This window comes from Lynx canadensis, chromosome X, assembly GCF_007474595.2.
Source record: "Lynx canadensis isolate LIC74 chromosome X, mLynCan4.pri.v2, whole genome shotgun sequence".
NCBI lineage: Eukaryota > Metazoa > Chordata > Mammalia > Carnivora > Felidae > Lynx > Lynx canadensis.
In genome coordinates, this window is record NC_044321.2 from 118,600,077 (window position 1) to 118,615,034 (window position 14,958).

The 14,958-nt window shown below is 47.6% G+C and overlaps 1 protein-coding gene across 2 annotated transcripts in view; it reads left to right on the forward strand.

Moving 5' to 3' along the window:
- The window catches only part of FMR1 (FMRP translational regulator 1), a 49,314-nt gene extending 38,043 nt beyond the window's left edge, over positions 1 to 11,271 (forward strand). For both annotated transcript variants that reach the window (XM_030304763.1, XM_030304755.1), the window contains one exon: positions 8,413 to 11,271. In XM_030304763.1, the coding sequence (XP_030160623.1) occupies positions 8,413 to 8,473 (61 nt within the window). In that variant the 3' untranslated portion in view covers positions 8,474 to 11,271. The remainder of the gene's footprint in view (positions 1 to 8,412) is intronic.
- The last annotated feature ends 3,687 nt before the right edge of the window (positions 11,272 to 14,958 follow it).

Below are 14,958 nucleotides of genomic sequence, written 5' to 3' on the forward strand. Positions count from 1 at the left end.
TCTTAAATTTCTAAATATAACAGAACTTAGCACTGTCGGGGCGGGGGGAGTTATTTATCATGCAAAGCATATATGCCTTGCAAATAATGTTTTATGTGCCCTTAAAAGGCAGAAGCATGGCTATTGGAAAATGGTTCTCCATATTCCCAGTTAAAGATTTCAACACATTAATTACATAGGGTACCACCAAACCATATTAAACACATACTCCTGTCTGTGCACGCGTAAATATATCCTTCCATTTGGGAAATACTAAATGTGTCTATGTCGTTTAAGAAAGAAAGCAAAACTTTGGATGTCAGTATCTCCATAATAAATGACAGGTTTGTAGGTAGAATGTGCCTCAATTGGCTATTATGGTCACTTCAAAAAACTGGCACAGCCTAGAAAATAGGGTAGAAATGGAGAGGTGATAGAGTCAAATCCAAAAATGATTTAATAATGCAGGACAGTGCCTACAGTGATGTCCTGCCTCTCCCCCTAACCCCCCGCTCCCCTCTGAAAAATCTTGGTTTTCTGCCTCTCTGGTTCTCTGCTACCTGTGCTGCCCAGTTCTGGGCTCTTCCAGGGCCAGAAGAGCTGAACACAGTACATTAGATGTGGTGTAGGCATAAACAATCCATGAGTGATTTCGTTGGGATTTTCTGGTTTCACCGTGGTTTTCAGTGCTACCTTATGAATAGCCTGTTTACGGCATCAGCCTTGAGACTCAACTTGGCTCACTCAGGCATTTCTCTCATCTGGTCATGATCTTAGAGCTCCTGGTGGGTAGCAGTGCAGTGCCCTTTAGAGTCAGTATATTGACTTGATCCCTGTTGAGTCCATTTGTCCCTCATGCCTCCGGTAACCAGTTATTTTGAAATCGCCATTAGCAGATGCTAGTCTTAATTGCTCAGAAGGCTTAACAGGTACCAGTATTTAAATCTTGAACATCTTTTCCACTGTATGTTTGTTCCGGACTGTTTAAAAATTTTATTTGGGGCTATTTAGAAATTTTCTCTGCCATTTCTTTCTGAGAACTTGCCATGAAGAAATGGGGAAATCCTTTTTTTGTTATGCTAAGGAATTTTGTTCATGGGAGAGGCATTAAAACTTTGCAAGTTGCACCTGCTAAATGATTAAAGCGTAAGCTTCAAAACTTAGTGCTTGAAGGTTTTCCCACCAATTTGTGTATACCATACACTGGATTGCAGGGATAGGTTGAAAATTGGGAGGAAGACTGAGTGTCAACAGAATATGATTACACAGAATCCTGGGAATTGGGGCGTGTGATGATCATTCAGTGTAGTTTGGAACTTGGATGGCTTATGTGGAGAGGAAAAAAATTCCAGTGTTACTTCTTCAGGTATAAAGTCACTTTGGTAAATACTCAGGGCGTCTTTGTCAGATTTCCCTGGAAGTCAAAACCTGTAAGATACTGCATCAAAGAACAGAGTATGTGTACATGATAGAAATGGACATAGGCAGTTATTCTGTGGAAAAGGGAATTGCTGGATAGATTCCACACTTAATCAGGGCATAGACTAACTCTGTGATAACTGAGTAAGCCATTTCATCTTCATGGTTCAGTTTTTCCGTGGGTTAAATAAACGGTTGCTAAGGTATCCCAGCAGCAAAGTTGTACATGCATTAATAAGTATTCGTGTTTTATATGGAGAAAGCTACAGAGAGTCAGTGGTAATGAACCACCCACCAGATTTCATCTGGTTCTCATTAAATAGTTCCTGAGTAATTACTATATAGCAGGCATTTCACAGGCTTCTTGGGGATACAGGAATAATTTCTCGGACCTTCAAGAAGCTCACCGTCAAGTGGGAGAGCTTGAATGAATGGGCAGTTTCAGCATATGGTACATTAAGTGCTAAAATGCACAGCCCGAGGTGGGAGCACATAGGGGGACCTGCCCAAATTGGGGTGGTGTGGAGCCTTAGTAAAGAGCTTCTCAGGTGAAGTGAAATCTTTTTATTTTTATTTTTATTTTTTTTAATTTACATCCAAGTTAGCATATAGTGCAACAATGATTTCAGGAGCAGATTCCTTAATGCCCCTGACCCATTTAGCCCATCCCCCCTCCCCCACCCCCTCCAGTATATATACTACATCTTCTTTCTCCATTCATCCATCCATGGACATTTGGGCTCTTTCCATACTTTGGCTATTGTTGATAGTGCTGCATAAACATGGGGGTGCATGTGTCCCTTCGAAACAGCACACCTGTATCCCTTGGATAAATGCCTAATAGTGTGATTGCTGGGTCGTCGGGTAGTTCTATTTTTAGTTTTTTGAGGACCCTCCATACTGTTTTCCAGAGTGGCTGCAGCAGCTTGCATTCCCACCAACAGTGCAAAAGAGATCCTCTTTCTCCGCATCCTCGCCACACCTGTTTTTGCCTGAGTTGTTCACGTTAGCCATTCTGACAGGGGTGAGGTGGTATCTCATTGTGGTTTTGATTTGTATTTCCCTGATGATGAGTGACGTGGAGCATTTTGAAGTGAAATCTTCCTTAAAACAGATTGGAGGAGGAGTTAGCCAGATATAAGGGTGCTGTGGGCATTAATCTAGGCATGAGAAAGTCTGTGTGCGGAAAGCTTCCAAGAGTTCTGTGTGGCTAGGACACAGAATTTGAGGGAGAGAGAGGTGAGACGAGGTATTGTCAGGGACGCTTGTGATGCCACGTTAGAGGTTGGACTTTAGGGAGCCTTGGAAGAGTCTTAAATGTTCAGATTTCCACTTGAAGTGTGGGACAGACAGGATTGCCCCATGACTCCGGAAGCCCCTGCCAAGTTACCTTGTAACCAGCTAGCGGGAGGGACTGGGCCCAAATAACTTCCAGGAGGCTCCTCTGCCCCACAGCCCAAATCCAGCTTCCCACAAGGTCACGGGCGCTAGCGGTGTGTGTTCCCAGACACCTCCCCTGACAGCTGGCAGTTTTAAGCCCCGATTTGATCCTCTGCGGACAAAGCCATTATCAGGCTTGCCCTGTGAAAAGGTAGACTCCCAGAGAAGAAATAACCTTCCCCCGGAGTACAGCCCCAAGGTGCAGCCAGCAACGCCGTGACCTTTACAGGTCACCGCAACAGAAAATGGGCATCCGCGTGCCTCTTCTGGCTGGTAATTTTCCCTTCGTAAAACCTCTTCCTTCTGCGCGGTGTTGTGCCGTGTGCCTTCACCCGCTGTTTCATAGATGGTGCCCGGCATGAGGCAAACAGCACTGATTCCAGCTCTGGCTTTTTGGAAACCGCAAAAGGGATCGTCTCAGCCATACCCGGATAGAGACAACCTTCCCAGGGCTAGCAGTGGGAAGCCTGGCTGAGCAAAAAGCACTGGTGAACGTGGTGTTGCCGTGCTCACTTACGGCCGTTCCGTGTGCCTCACGGGCCCTGGAAAGTCCTCCGTGCAAGGCGGGTTGAAACCATTTGGTCCCTCTGCACCCCCAAGGCCGCCAGCCCCGTGAGCCGGAAGAAGAAAGAAATCGGGGGGAAAGAGCCCTCGGCTCCATATGCCTTTAGAATAGTTGGTGAGGCATCGGACTCTGGTTTCCACCCAGGTCGTGATCTCGCGGATCGTGGGTTCCAGCCCCATGTCCCGCTCCGTGCTGACGGTGCAGGACCTGCTTCGGGTTCTCTCTCTGCCCCTCCCCTGTGCATTCTCGTTTCTCTCTCTCCCTCTTCTACTATTTTAACAAAAAGAATAGTAGATGCAATCTGCCCTCCTAGGTGTGACACCTGTCACTGTGCAGTGTGCCACCCAGGGGCTTGTGGGGGGTGGGCCTGAGGTACACTGACAGGCAAATGGACTTGTGCCAACAGTCATCCCTTGAGGCTTGTGCCGCTTACATGGTGAAGAAGCTGCAGCCATGCGGTAAGTGACACTGAGTGGCCAGCATCTGGGGTTTACCGCAGGATTCCCTTTTGCCGAGTGAATTGGCTGGTCTGACCGATGGGGAGAGAGCAAGCGTGCCTGCCCTGTGCTTCAATCGGATGCTCATAGAAATCGGTTTCACACAGCCACAAGGAGGAGACATTCCCGAGGCGCTGAATGCAAAGTGAGACCCCTGCTGAGGTCACAGGGCTTTGAGGCGCTTTGCTATCCTAGCATGGTTATATGAAAACCCTGGGGACCGGGGGTAACTGGTGACCAAATGACTTTAATTCAGGGAGTGCTGGAAAAGCTAGTGGCGTCTTACCCCAGGAAGACCTCCCTAATTTTACTCCTGCCAGGGATAGTCCTCTGGGGTCTGAAGTAGGCCCCATCCAAAGCGGGGGAGATGAGATAAGGGGCCCTGAAGGGGCCCCAGGTCTCAGCAAAAGTGGAAAGGCAGGAGAAGGGCACTCTTTTCGGAGGCTCCCTCAGGCCGCTTGTGATGGCTCTGGGTCTGGATCAAAGGGGTCCCTAGATAAGGACATAGATGAGAAAAGCAGAGGCTAGTGGGCTGATAAGTAACCCACATCACTCTGAGGAGGTTGCAGAGAGAACCTGGGGAGGCGTGCAGCAAACAGTAACTGATCTGAGATCGGGCATTAAAGAGGACCCTGTGGAGTAGAGAGCTGATGCAAGGAGGTCCTGGGTGGGGGGATTCCTTTTGGAGATGCAGGCCATTCGTTTTCCCCACTGGCTGGCTAGCAAATCTGCAAAGCCTCTCATGCGTGTCCTTGGAGAAGCCTCCAGAGGACGACGCTAAGTGGTGAGTCCCATCTTCGTGCTGCTGAAAGAGACTTTCAAAGACTCCCCATCTCCCACAGGCCTCTGTGCCACCCCAGAAACTGATTTCCTAGTCCAACTGCTCGAGGACCCTTCAATTCAGATTTGAGTCCATTCAAAAGCAAACTTGGCCCCGGGCCCGGTCCTCTGCCCTCTTCAAGGGGATTGTTGAATTTCTGTCCTGGTCCAGGTAGCGCGGAGCAGAGGTATGGGGAGCATTCAGCAGACAAGGACCTACCAGACACTGGAGGCCGAGGATAATTGTTTTGGGACCGGATAAGGGCACGGTAAATGAATTTCCCCGGCAGGACTTAAGATTGGTTGCACTTACAGCCAAGAGACTCAGCACAATCCCTGCAGATGCCACCGGTCCCTTTGTCGCCCTGCATAATAGGTATGGGTATGCTGGTGCGCCGACCCGCGGAGTGGGTGTGAGTACTGCCATCTTTCCGCGTGAAGGCAGGGCCTCTCGTATCCCAAAGCCTGCCAGGATCGTGCAGTTGAAAGAGTATCACATATCACTAGGTGAGAAAGAAAACACAAGGCTTCTCCGTTGCCAGGAGGGCGCGGGAGGCCACACGGTCTCCCACTTCCCAGCCCTCTCTAGCCAGTGAGGAAATCCAGTGTCGGTGGCCGCTGATTGCAGATCGCTGTGGTCTTAATAGCGGCCACCGTGGCACTCAAAGCATCTGATATGCCAACGGGTGGCTGAACTGAGTGTGGCCATTGCTGGCAATCGGTGTGTGGCCTTAGAGCCGCACTGTCCGGGTCTCTGGCCACTAGCCACATGTGGCAGCTTCGTTGAGTGCTTGAAACATTGCTGGTCTGAATTGAGAGGTTCTGTTCAGGGTAAAATATACAATGGATTTTGAAGACTTAGTCTGAAAATTATCTTACTAATTTTTTATATTTAAATACTGAATTGTTAATATTTTGGATCTATTGGGCTGACTGAACTATCTCCCTAACATTAGTTATACCTGTCTCTTTTTCTTTTCCTTTTTCTTTTTTTGAGTTTATTTATTTATTTTGAGAGAGAGAGCAAACGGCGTAGGGGCAGAGAGAGGAGAGAGAATCCCAGGCAGGCTCCGCACTGGCAGCACAGAGCCCGACTCTGGGCTCCCAACTCACCAGCTGTGAGATCATGACCTGAGCCGAAATCAAGAGTCCGATGCTTAACCAACTGAGCCACCCAGGCACCCTTCTTTTTATTTTTAAAAATAGGACTACTAGAGGGGCGCCTGGGTGGCTCGGTTGGGTGTCCAACTTGTGATTTCAGTTCAGGTCATGATCTCACAGTTCATGGATTGGAGCCCCACATCAGACTCTCCCCCGGCAGTGCAAAGCCTGCTTGGGATTCTCCGTCTCCCTCTCTCTCTGCCCCTCCCCCACTTGTGTGCACATGCTCTCTCTCTCTCTCAAAATAAATATATAAACATTTCAAAAATAAATAAATAAAAATTAAAATAGGACTACTAGAAAACTTTAAATTACATATGTGGCTCATTATTTTTGGACGGGATGCCTCAGACATTGCGAATATCCTCTTCTCCAGATCTCTCTAGGAAGAAGGGAAGTTATTTTGCTCTTACCTGGCAGAGCATGAAGTTTACCTTTACTGTCCTGCCTCAAGTATTTTGAACTTCCCCAGGAATACTTAAAAATTGCAATATATCAGTAATGAGTTGGGCAGGTCCGTTCCATTATATTGATGAGTTTTTTACAGTGGCCCTCACAGCTCTCTATGCATGCTCTCTAAGCACAGCTGTTCACAGGTGGCAAGGCCTTAAGTGAGGACAGAGACCGGGACCAGGCCACTTGAGTGAGCAGCTTGGGGGCTTGAGCGGCTTTCCAAAGAGCTATTCCACAGCCTAATAAGGAACAACTGTTGGCCTTGCAAACACTAGCAACGCAAAAGGAGCCCTTATCACCTGTTTGGCCCCTTTGGGTATTAGAAACAGCACATCCTGCACCCAGGAATGTTATTTCAGAACCTGTACTAAGCCATCAGACTGGGAGCCAAATTACATTGGAGACCCCTTGCAGTAAAGCCACAGAAGCAATACAGGCAGCACTAAAACAGTACCTGCCCCTACCCCACCCCCAACTCATTCTGATTCCATAGAGTTTTAAGTATCTGTGGCCTGTCTTACATCTGATGCCCCTGGCAGTAAGACTCTGCCAATATATACAGATGGGTCATCTCTCCACTACCGAATGGTCTGTGCCTTTTGAATGACAGTTATTGGGTCTGGTGGAGACAAATTGTCTCACTGAGGGGCGCCTGGGTGGCTCAGTCGGTTGAGCGTCCGACTTCAGCTCAGGTCACGATCTCGCAGTCCGTGAGTTCGAGCCCCGCGTCGGGCTCTGGTCTGACGGCTCGGAGCCTGGAGCCTGCTTCCGATTCTGTGTCTCCCTCTCTCTCTGCCCCTCCCCCGTTCATGCTCTGTCTCTCTCTGTCTCAAAAATAAATAAACGTAAAAAAAAAAAAATTAAAAAAAAATTGTCTCACTGAAGAAAAAAAGTGTGATTCTAAGCTCCAACATTCCCATCCTGTGATGGGCTGTCACTACACCAAATTCCATCAGATTAGGGGCATCGGCGAAGGTCCAGTGGGGAAAATAGAAATCACAGCGGTGCTTTTAACAGAAAATTTAATATAGAGCATGGTTAAGCTCAGACATTAAAGGACTGAAAATTCAAAACAGTACCATTAAGGTGACACCGAGGCGGGGTCTGTAGGCCTGGGGGAAGGAGATGAGGCTCAAAGGAAAGGCCCACAGAATTGAAACCCAGACCTCTAGGAATGGGTGCTGTCGGTTGGTTCTGGTACCTTGGTAACTCACCGGAAGACCCCCATGGGGCTGGGACCTAGAGCACTGAGGAGGGAGTGCCAGGCAACTGGTTGACGCTGGTGTCTCTGAGGAGACGTGATGATACCGGTTCTGAGAGAGGAGGGAAATCTGGAAATGGAATTCAGCTGCTGCTAGTGGAGCAAGCCGTTCCTGCCAGAGGGAAGACCCATGAACCGTGGGCTTCCAGTCTCCCTCTAGAGCCTCTTATCGACTGAACCTAATAGGCAGTACTGGCAACAGAGAAATGTGGTGTGCAGGGCCCTGGCCCTGGCCCCGGCCCCGGCCCCGGCCCCAGCCCCAGGCTCACGGAGCAGAGCAGAGCAGAGGACGGAAGGATAGTTTGGAACTGAAAGACAGTAGCTCAATGATTGCTAAAGTACAACAAGCTGAAAAAATGTGAAATGGAAATGATACATCTGATTGGGGGCTAAACCAACTCAAGAATAGGTGGCCACCCACTCGATAGGTACTGACATGCCCCCATTATCTGCTTTGCCCGAGTTACTGGCTTCATAGAGGCCTCCATTTTGAGACTTGGTACCATCCAAGGAGACGTGTTTCGCTGATGGCTGAACAAGTTCAGGAAAATACTAAGCCATCGGTTATAGTGACGGTAAGTGTGGACCACCCATGGCATTAGTTGCTCTGCACAATGGGTGGACCTGGAAAGCACTGCTTTCAATGAATTCTCCTCAATGAATGGAATATACCTTTTCATAGACTTACAGGCTGTGGCTCATGGCCTCACTCTAGTCAGGCCATTAGGCGACCCAGGATGAGACTGGTAAAGTCATACCCGATGAAAAATACAAATCACCCACAAGCTCAATAAGTCACATATGTATTTGTCTCCTAGGAAGGGCCACATCCCGAGAAAAGCAAAGCATCTGCATGAAGTACGTCAACTGAGCCCGTGAGACATCAGTCAAATCCGTGATGACCTACCAGATCTATGTCCAGACCCACCACAGTAACAAAACCACCATGAAGGGCTTTCATTTGCCTTACAAAGAAGCTACTGACACTCCCAGAGCCTGCACACCCTGGCAGCTTCGTAAGCATTTAATTCAGGGTGAACTCGGTCATACTGCAGAAGACAGGACTGACTCGTGCTGGAAGATACATCCCATAGGCCTCCTGCCCTTACATCGTTTGAACGTGCTCTCTAGGTATAAGGTTGCATTTCACATCCTCCAGTCAGATAGCCCTCATGGATTTAAGGCCGTGACAGACTACCTTTGCCACATGCCAGAGAAGGTCAAGAGAGACTTCAGACCATGATGCAGATCTGACATTTAAGATAGAAGAGGAAGGAAGGAGGGTTGGGTAGGAAGGATCTTAGACTGTAATACAGTTCCAAACAAGCTTCAACCAGGCTGATCGGAAGTTCTTGAGCCAGAGTCACCTGTTACCGGGATTCTTCCACTCATAGGAATGGATCTGCATTAGTACCTCCACTGTGCTCAATTATTGGCTGGAAATTGTCTACAGGAAACATGACCTTGGCACAAACAGCAGTGGCTCCAGACGGGTAGCAACTGGGGCTGTCAGGCAATTAAGCTCGCCACAACAGATTGAAGTGGCATACTTGTGGTGGCACCACACTACATAATAATAACCGCCCCCTTTTTTTAGACCTGCATTGACCGTAGTGAGTAGCTGGAAAGTTTTTACTGAAGAGATCCTGGAAATGTCGATGAATACAAATTTGAAATGGGATCCGGTATCCTCTCCCACTGGGGAGACAGCTTTGACACTGGGTTTGTCACATACCTCTTCAAGCTCAGGACACTCCTGTGGTTCTTATCCTCATGCAATAAGTCCCCTTTGCACTGTAGCCATCTTCCTTGATTTCAAGAGATCGCCTTTGGTAAGGGAATCGTTAGCCCTGGGTCTGTCTGGAGCTTTTCACTCCAGGATGTAAAATAAGGCCTGGTTCTTTCCTGAGGGGAGTTCATGGACCCCAACTGGTTGGGCGTGGACAGGTCCAACCCTGGGAAGCAAGTAGAAGATCGAGGGGCAAAGGACTTCTCTTTTCCTAGTCCAGATATGGACAGACTACACCTGTCTGGGGCAGTGATCACAGCGCCAACTATCACAACCCTAGATATGTCACCCCCAATTTGATTTGGCTATGAGGGATCTTACCAGCCCCCTCACTGTCAAGCAAGGCCTCTGCTATTACTTCTACCGGGCAAGGGGACTCAGCCACTCTTTGCCTCAGCTTTCTATACACATGTGTCCATGGCCTGTGACGTCCGTGCTAAATGGGTGCAGAGATTCACCTTGGACCCAACTCAAAGCAGCATTTGTGTTCTTCTCACCCACTGTCGGGACTACTTTTTCTGTGTAGTAAGACAGCCTCCCTTTCTCTCCCCTGCCTCCTGTTTGGATCCAGGGTTACCTGCTTCCTGAGAATAGCCATGCAACCCTTCAGTAATCAAAGATCCACTGGGCACAGGCTATATATGCCCAGCTTCTGGTGCCATTAGCAGGATCTACCTGGGGGCTTTGGGGGCACAGTTTATCACCACCTTACATGGGTTGTCCTCCCACCAAGAGGTGTTTCTAAGGCTCACCTGAGGAGATTACCAATGAGTTAGCTGGGGTTTCGCTCCTAAAGATATTCTTGATTCCCTACCTCTGCTTGTGTTGGATACCTGCATAACTTTGTGTTATTTACTGACTAGGCAGTGTGCACTGTGGCCGCCAGCTCCTGCTGTTTCTGGCTGAATACCTCACTGCAAGTGAAGCTGTCCAACATTAACTATAGGAGCTAGCCACAGGGCTCTAAACCACCGCCTCCCATCTAAGGCCTCTAGTTCTCATGCTGAACTTTGTATTATTATTTAGGACCCTCTTCATTTTACAACGTCTTCTTTGCCACTGTCACCAACTCCAGAAACCCCACTGACAAATCCAATTGGTTTCTGGGCCCAATGGGAAGGCAGGTTTCACTGTGGGATAATGACAGAACATGAGATCGCGTGCTCATCTTGCTAACACTTAGGCTCGTAAGTTATCCCAATCAAACCTATGCTTGTGCCCGTTGTACATGACTCGTGCTTTCTTTCACTCACCTTCCAAAGATGGATTAAAGGGAGCAAGACTAGGGGCAGGGAGGCCAGGCTGTTGGAATAATGAGCCAATGCAGTGACAGTAAGAATGGAGATGGTAGGATCCCTAGCATAGTTGGGAGATAGGATCAGTGAGACTTGGTGTTTATCATGTGTGGGGAAAGAGGAAGGGAGGAAACTAGGGTTATGATTCACACAGTTTGGGCTTAATAGTTTTCTTTTAGAGGAATGAGGATTTATTCATTCAACTAATGTTGTTTAAACATACGCCATGAGTCAAGCGTGTATTTGATGCGGGAGATGCAGAAGAAAAAGACACTGGGAAAAGAAAAATTAGCGTAAAATAATAGATAATTACAGGAACAAATGGATATCGTGCCTCCTCATATGATGCACTGAGAAGGGCACAATTCACTCGGTGGTGTTCCTATTTACAAAATTACTCAGCTTCATCTAATAATGTGGAAACATCAGACAAGCTCAAACTGATGGACACGTTACAAAATAAAAGGCTCGTACTTGTCACCATTATTGAGGTCACAAAGGACAAAGAAATACTGAGGCACTGTTTCCAATCAAAGCATACTAAAAAGACATAACAGTTAAGCGCAACATGTGGTCCTGCACTGGATCTTGAACCAGAAAATACTGTCTTCTTCTGTTACAAAGGACATTATTGGGAAACTGGGCTATGAATAGGGTCTGCAGATTACATAATAGGACAATGCTACTTTCCCATTTCTTATCATTGTACTGTGATTGTATAAGAGAGTGTTCTTGTTTTTAGGAAATACAGGAAGTATTTAGAAGCAAAGGGGTAAGGTATGAACTGAAAGAAGTTTCAAGCAGCACAGCGGCTAAGCACGCTTGGACTCTGAGGTTAGACTGCGGGAGTTCTAATTCCAGCACCGTTGTTTACTACCCATGAGGCTTTGGGCAAGTTACTGAACATTCCTAGAGATGGCGTGAGAGTGGAAGGAGCACATGTAAAGCACTCAGACCTGTGTCTGGCACGTATGCATAATCAATGCTGGCTGCATTTAAGCTATTTTGCCTCTGTCCTGTAACTACAGAGAGAAATGGGGCCTGGCTCCCTAGTTCAAGGAGCCACGGTCTAGTGGAAGAAATAAGAAGGTTAACAGATAAAAACAAATGCATGCAGTGCATGCTCTGCTAGGGATTTGAGCGGAGGGTAACTGAGGCTGGGCAACGAATTCTGCAGGAGAAAGTCAGGAGAAGTTTCACAGGGGGGCTTGTGGTTTGAAACGGATCACCAGGGGCGAACAAAGAGTTTGGCAAGGATGCACTTTTCCCACTTTTGTCAGGTCAAGGGCCTCATCGGTGCAAAAGCAGAGAGTTGTGGAAAGGGCATTATGTACTAGGGTGTGGTGTGGGTGATGCGGAAGGGCCAGCACTGACTGCCAGTCAGTTGACACAGGTTCAGATCCCAGCTTCAATAGCACCTGCAGCCTTGCACAAATCACACAATCTCTCCGAGCCTCAGTTTCCCCGAAATAGGGAGATATTAACATTCACCTTGGGCCTGTTAGGAGGATTAATGTCATGTGCTTAGCACAGTACCCCCGTACATAAAAGATAGCTGTTAGTATTAATGCTAGTGCTAGGCATTTCTAGGGTTCACCACCTTTCCTGATTCCTCCTTCCCTCCGGGCACAGGCCTCCTCTGAGTGAAGGCCGGCCCTGTTACTTCCTTTGGCCGCTGAGGTGAAAGCAGAAAGATACGTGTCCTTTCTGGGCTGAAGCGTTGAAGAGCCAGGATGCTGTGATTCTCCACGCTCTGTTCCCCTGACACACTGTTACCCGTGTTGGGCACGTGGTGTGAGCAGGCAATAAACCTTTGTTCTTTAAGGTACCACAACTTTGGCATCTTGTTATCTTTAGCCACCCTCATAAACCTTGAAGAATCAGACTTTTCGAGACCCTTTGGTGTTCCATGCCAATTCCAGTTAGGGGAAAATAGGCATTCTCGGTGCACCACCTTGGTGCCGGGATGATACAAATGGATAGAAGATCCAGAAGCATGTGTGTTTAACAGGAGAACTGAAACTCAGTGTAAACAAAGAAAACTCATCCTATCTTGCAAAAGCTCAAACAGTGAGTGGAGGAGGTGTTTCACATTCACGCACCATACGATTAATGGTGTTGTGACCTGATCTTATAGGAAAGTTTCAGAAGGGGATATAAGCTGGTCCATCAGGAAAAGTCTCATGAAGAAGTGATATTTAAGCCGAGGCGCAAAGGAAGAAGAGCACAGGACGGAAAAGCATGTGCAAAGGCGGCAGACTGCATCGGGCGTCTGGGCAAGTTAGGTGTGGTCCTAACGTGAAGGAAAAAGTACAAGAGCTGAGGCCGGGGTGGCCAGCGAGGTGCGGAGCAGGTGAGCGCTCAGGAACCATGAACCAAGGAAAGGAATTTGGGTTGTCAGACAATAAGCAGCTGTTGAAAGGTTTACTAAGCAGGAGAGTGACACGATCCGCTTTCTGTCTCTACAAGTACACGGTGGTCACAGTGTGGCGAATGGATCGGCGCGGGCAAGACTACAGGTAAGAGAGACGAGTTGAGACTATCCAGGAGTCCAGAGGTGACGAGGGGGAAGCAGTGGAAACAAGAGCATTGTGGATCTGTCAGGGTCCCCAGAGAAACAAAAGCCATGAAAAATGCGTACAAGGTACACAGATTTATTTTAAGGAATTGACTCCTGTGATTGCGGGAGCCGGCCAGTTCAAAATTCATAGGGCAAGGCCAGCAGGGTGAAAATTCAGGCCGGAGTTGATGTTGCCATCTTGAGGCAGAATTTCTTCTTCAGGGACACTTCAAATTCGCTCTCAGTGTCTTCCAACTAACTGAATAAGGCTCACCCAGATTATTGAGGGTAATGTCCTTGACCAAAAGTCAATTGACCGTAGATGCTAACCCACAGTTATGAAGTACGTCCACAGTGACACCTAGACTAGCGCTTGATGGAATAACTGGGTTCTATAGCCTGTGGCCAAGTTGACACAGAAAACTAACCGTCACGCATAGTTTCAGAGTTAGAGGAGAGAGCTTTTCTGGATCGAATGAGTGGGGATTGAAAAATATGGAGGACTCAAAGAAGACTCCCAGATTTCCCACTTAAGCAACTGGATAGAAGGCAGTACTGCTGACTGAGACAGCACATAGCGGAGAAAGTGCAAGTTCGTGATGGATAATCATTCAGTTTTGGATGTGAGAAGTTTTAAGTGCTGTATGGTAGCCAGACAGAGATGCCTAAGTGGGATTCAGAGGAGAGATCTAAACTGTAGTTTTGTAAATAATCAGGACATGATGGCAAGTCAGTTGTAGGAGTGTATGTGATCATTGGGGGTGGGGTGGGGGTGGGCAGTGTAGAGCGAGGAAGGAAAGAGAAGGCCTAGCAGAGGGCTCTGAGGAGGGCCCAGAAGAGAAGGAGCCAGCATAGTAAATGAAAAACAGCAGTCAGACAGGTAGGAAAATGAGGAGGCAGAAATCTGGGAGCTCCAGAGCTCCAGAGCCTGCTTCCTGAAGGAGGGAACCGACATATGGCCATCATTTATACTGTAGCCAGGTATCTCAGTAGGAAGAATCATTCGACTGCAGTGAGTTGTGGGTTAGAACCATGAGACCGTATTGGTTGAGAGAACTCTTAGGAAACTTTTGCTGGTTAAGGGAAGAAGTCATGCGGGTCAAAGCTAGGACTGTTTAAGTAGAAATAGAAGGGAGGAAAGGGACTGAGCAGTATTTTGAAGCAAAATCAACAGGCCTCTCATCAGGACATGAGGAATAAAGAATCCAAGATAACCCAGAGGCTGTAAATCAAAGGAATCGGAAGAAGGATGAGAACGTGCACAGGCAAAAGGAAGTCAGGTGGAGGCATTGGTTTGGGAGAAAAAGATCTAAAGGTCAGGTTTGTACGTACTTCTAGGTGTGGCAGGATATTTATCCCGGACTCGCAACATACCGTATCTCTCATATTCGTCCATTCCTCGGAGCCTCTGTTTGGGCTCCTCCACGAAAACAATCTTTCACATCTTGTTTGCCTGAACATTTTCTATTCAATCTTCAAAACCTAAATTAAATGTCACTTTTCAGTTGCTTTCACTGACAACTTTAGGCTGAATTACTTGCCCTCTCTTCTGTGTTCCTATGACACTCTGTTCACACTTTGGTTTTTAAGAGCATTCATCGCATTGTGTTATACTTGTATTTTACATGCCTGCTTCCCATGCTAGAGTGGGGCTCCCAGAGCCCAGGGCCTCTGACTTACCCCATCTGGTTCTCCTAGAAGCAACAACATTGGACTTGCT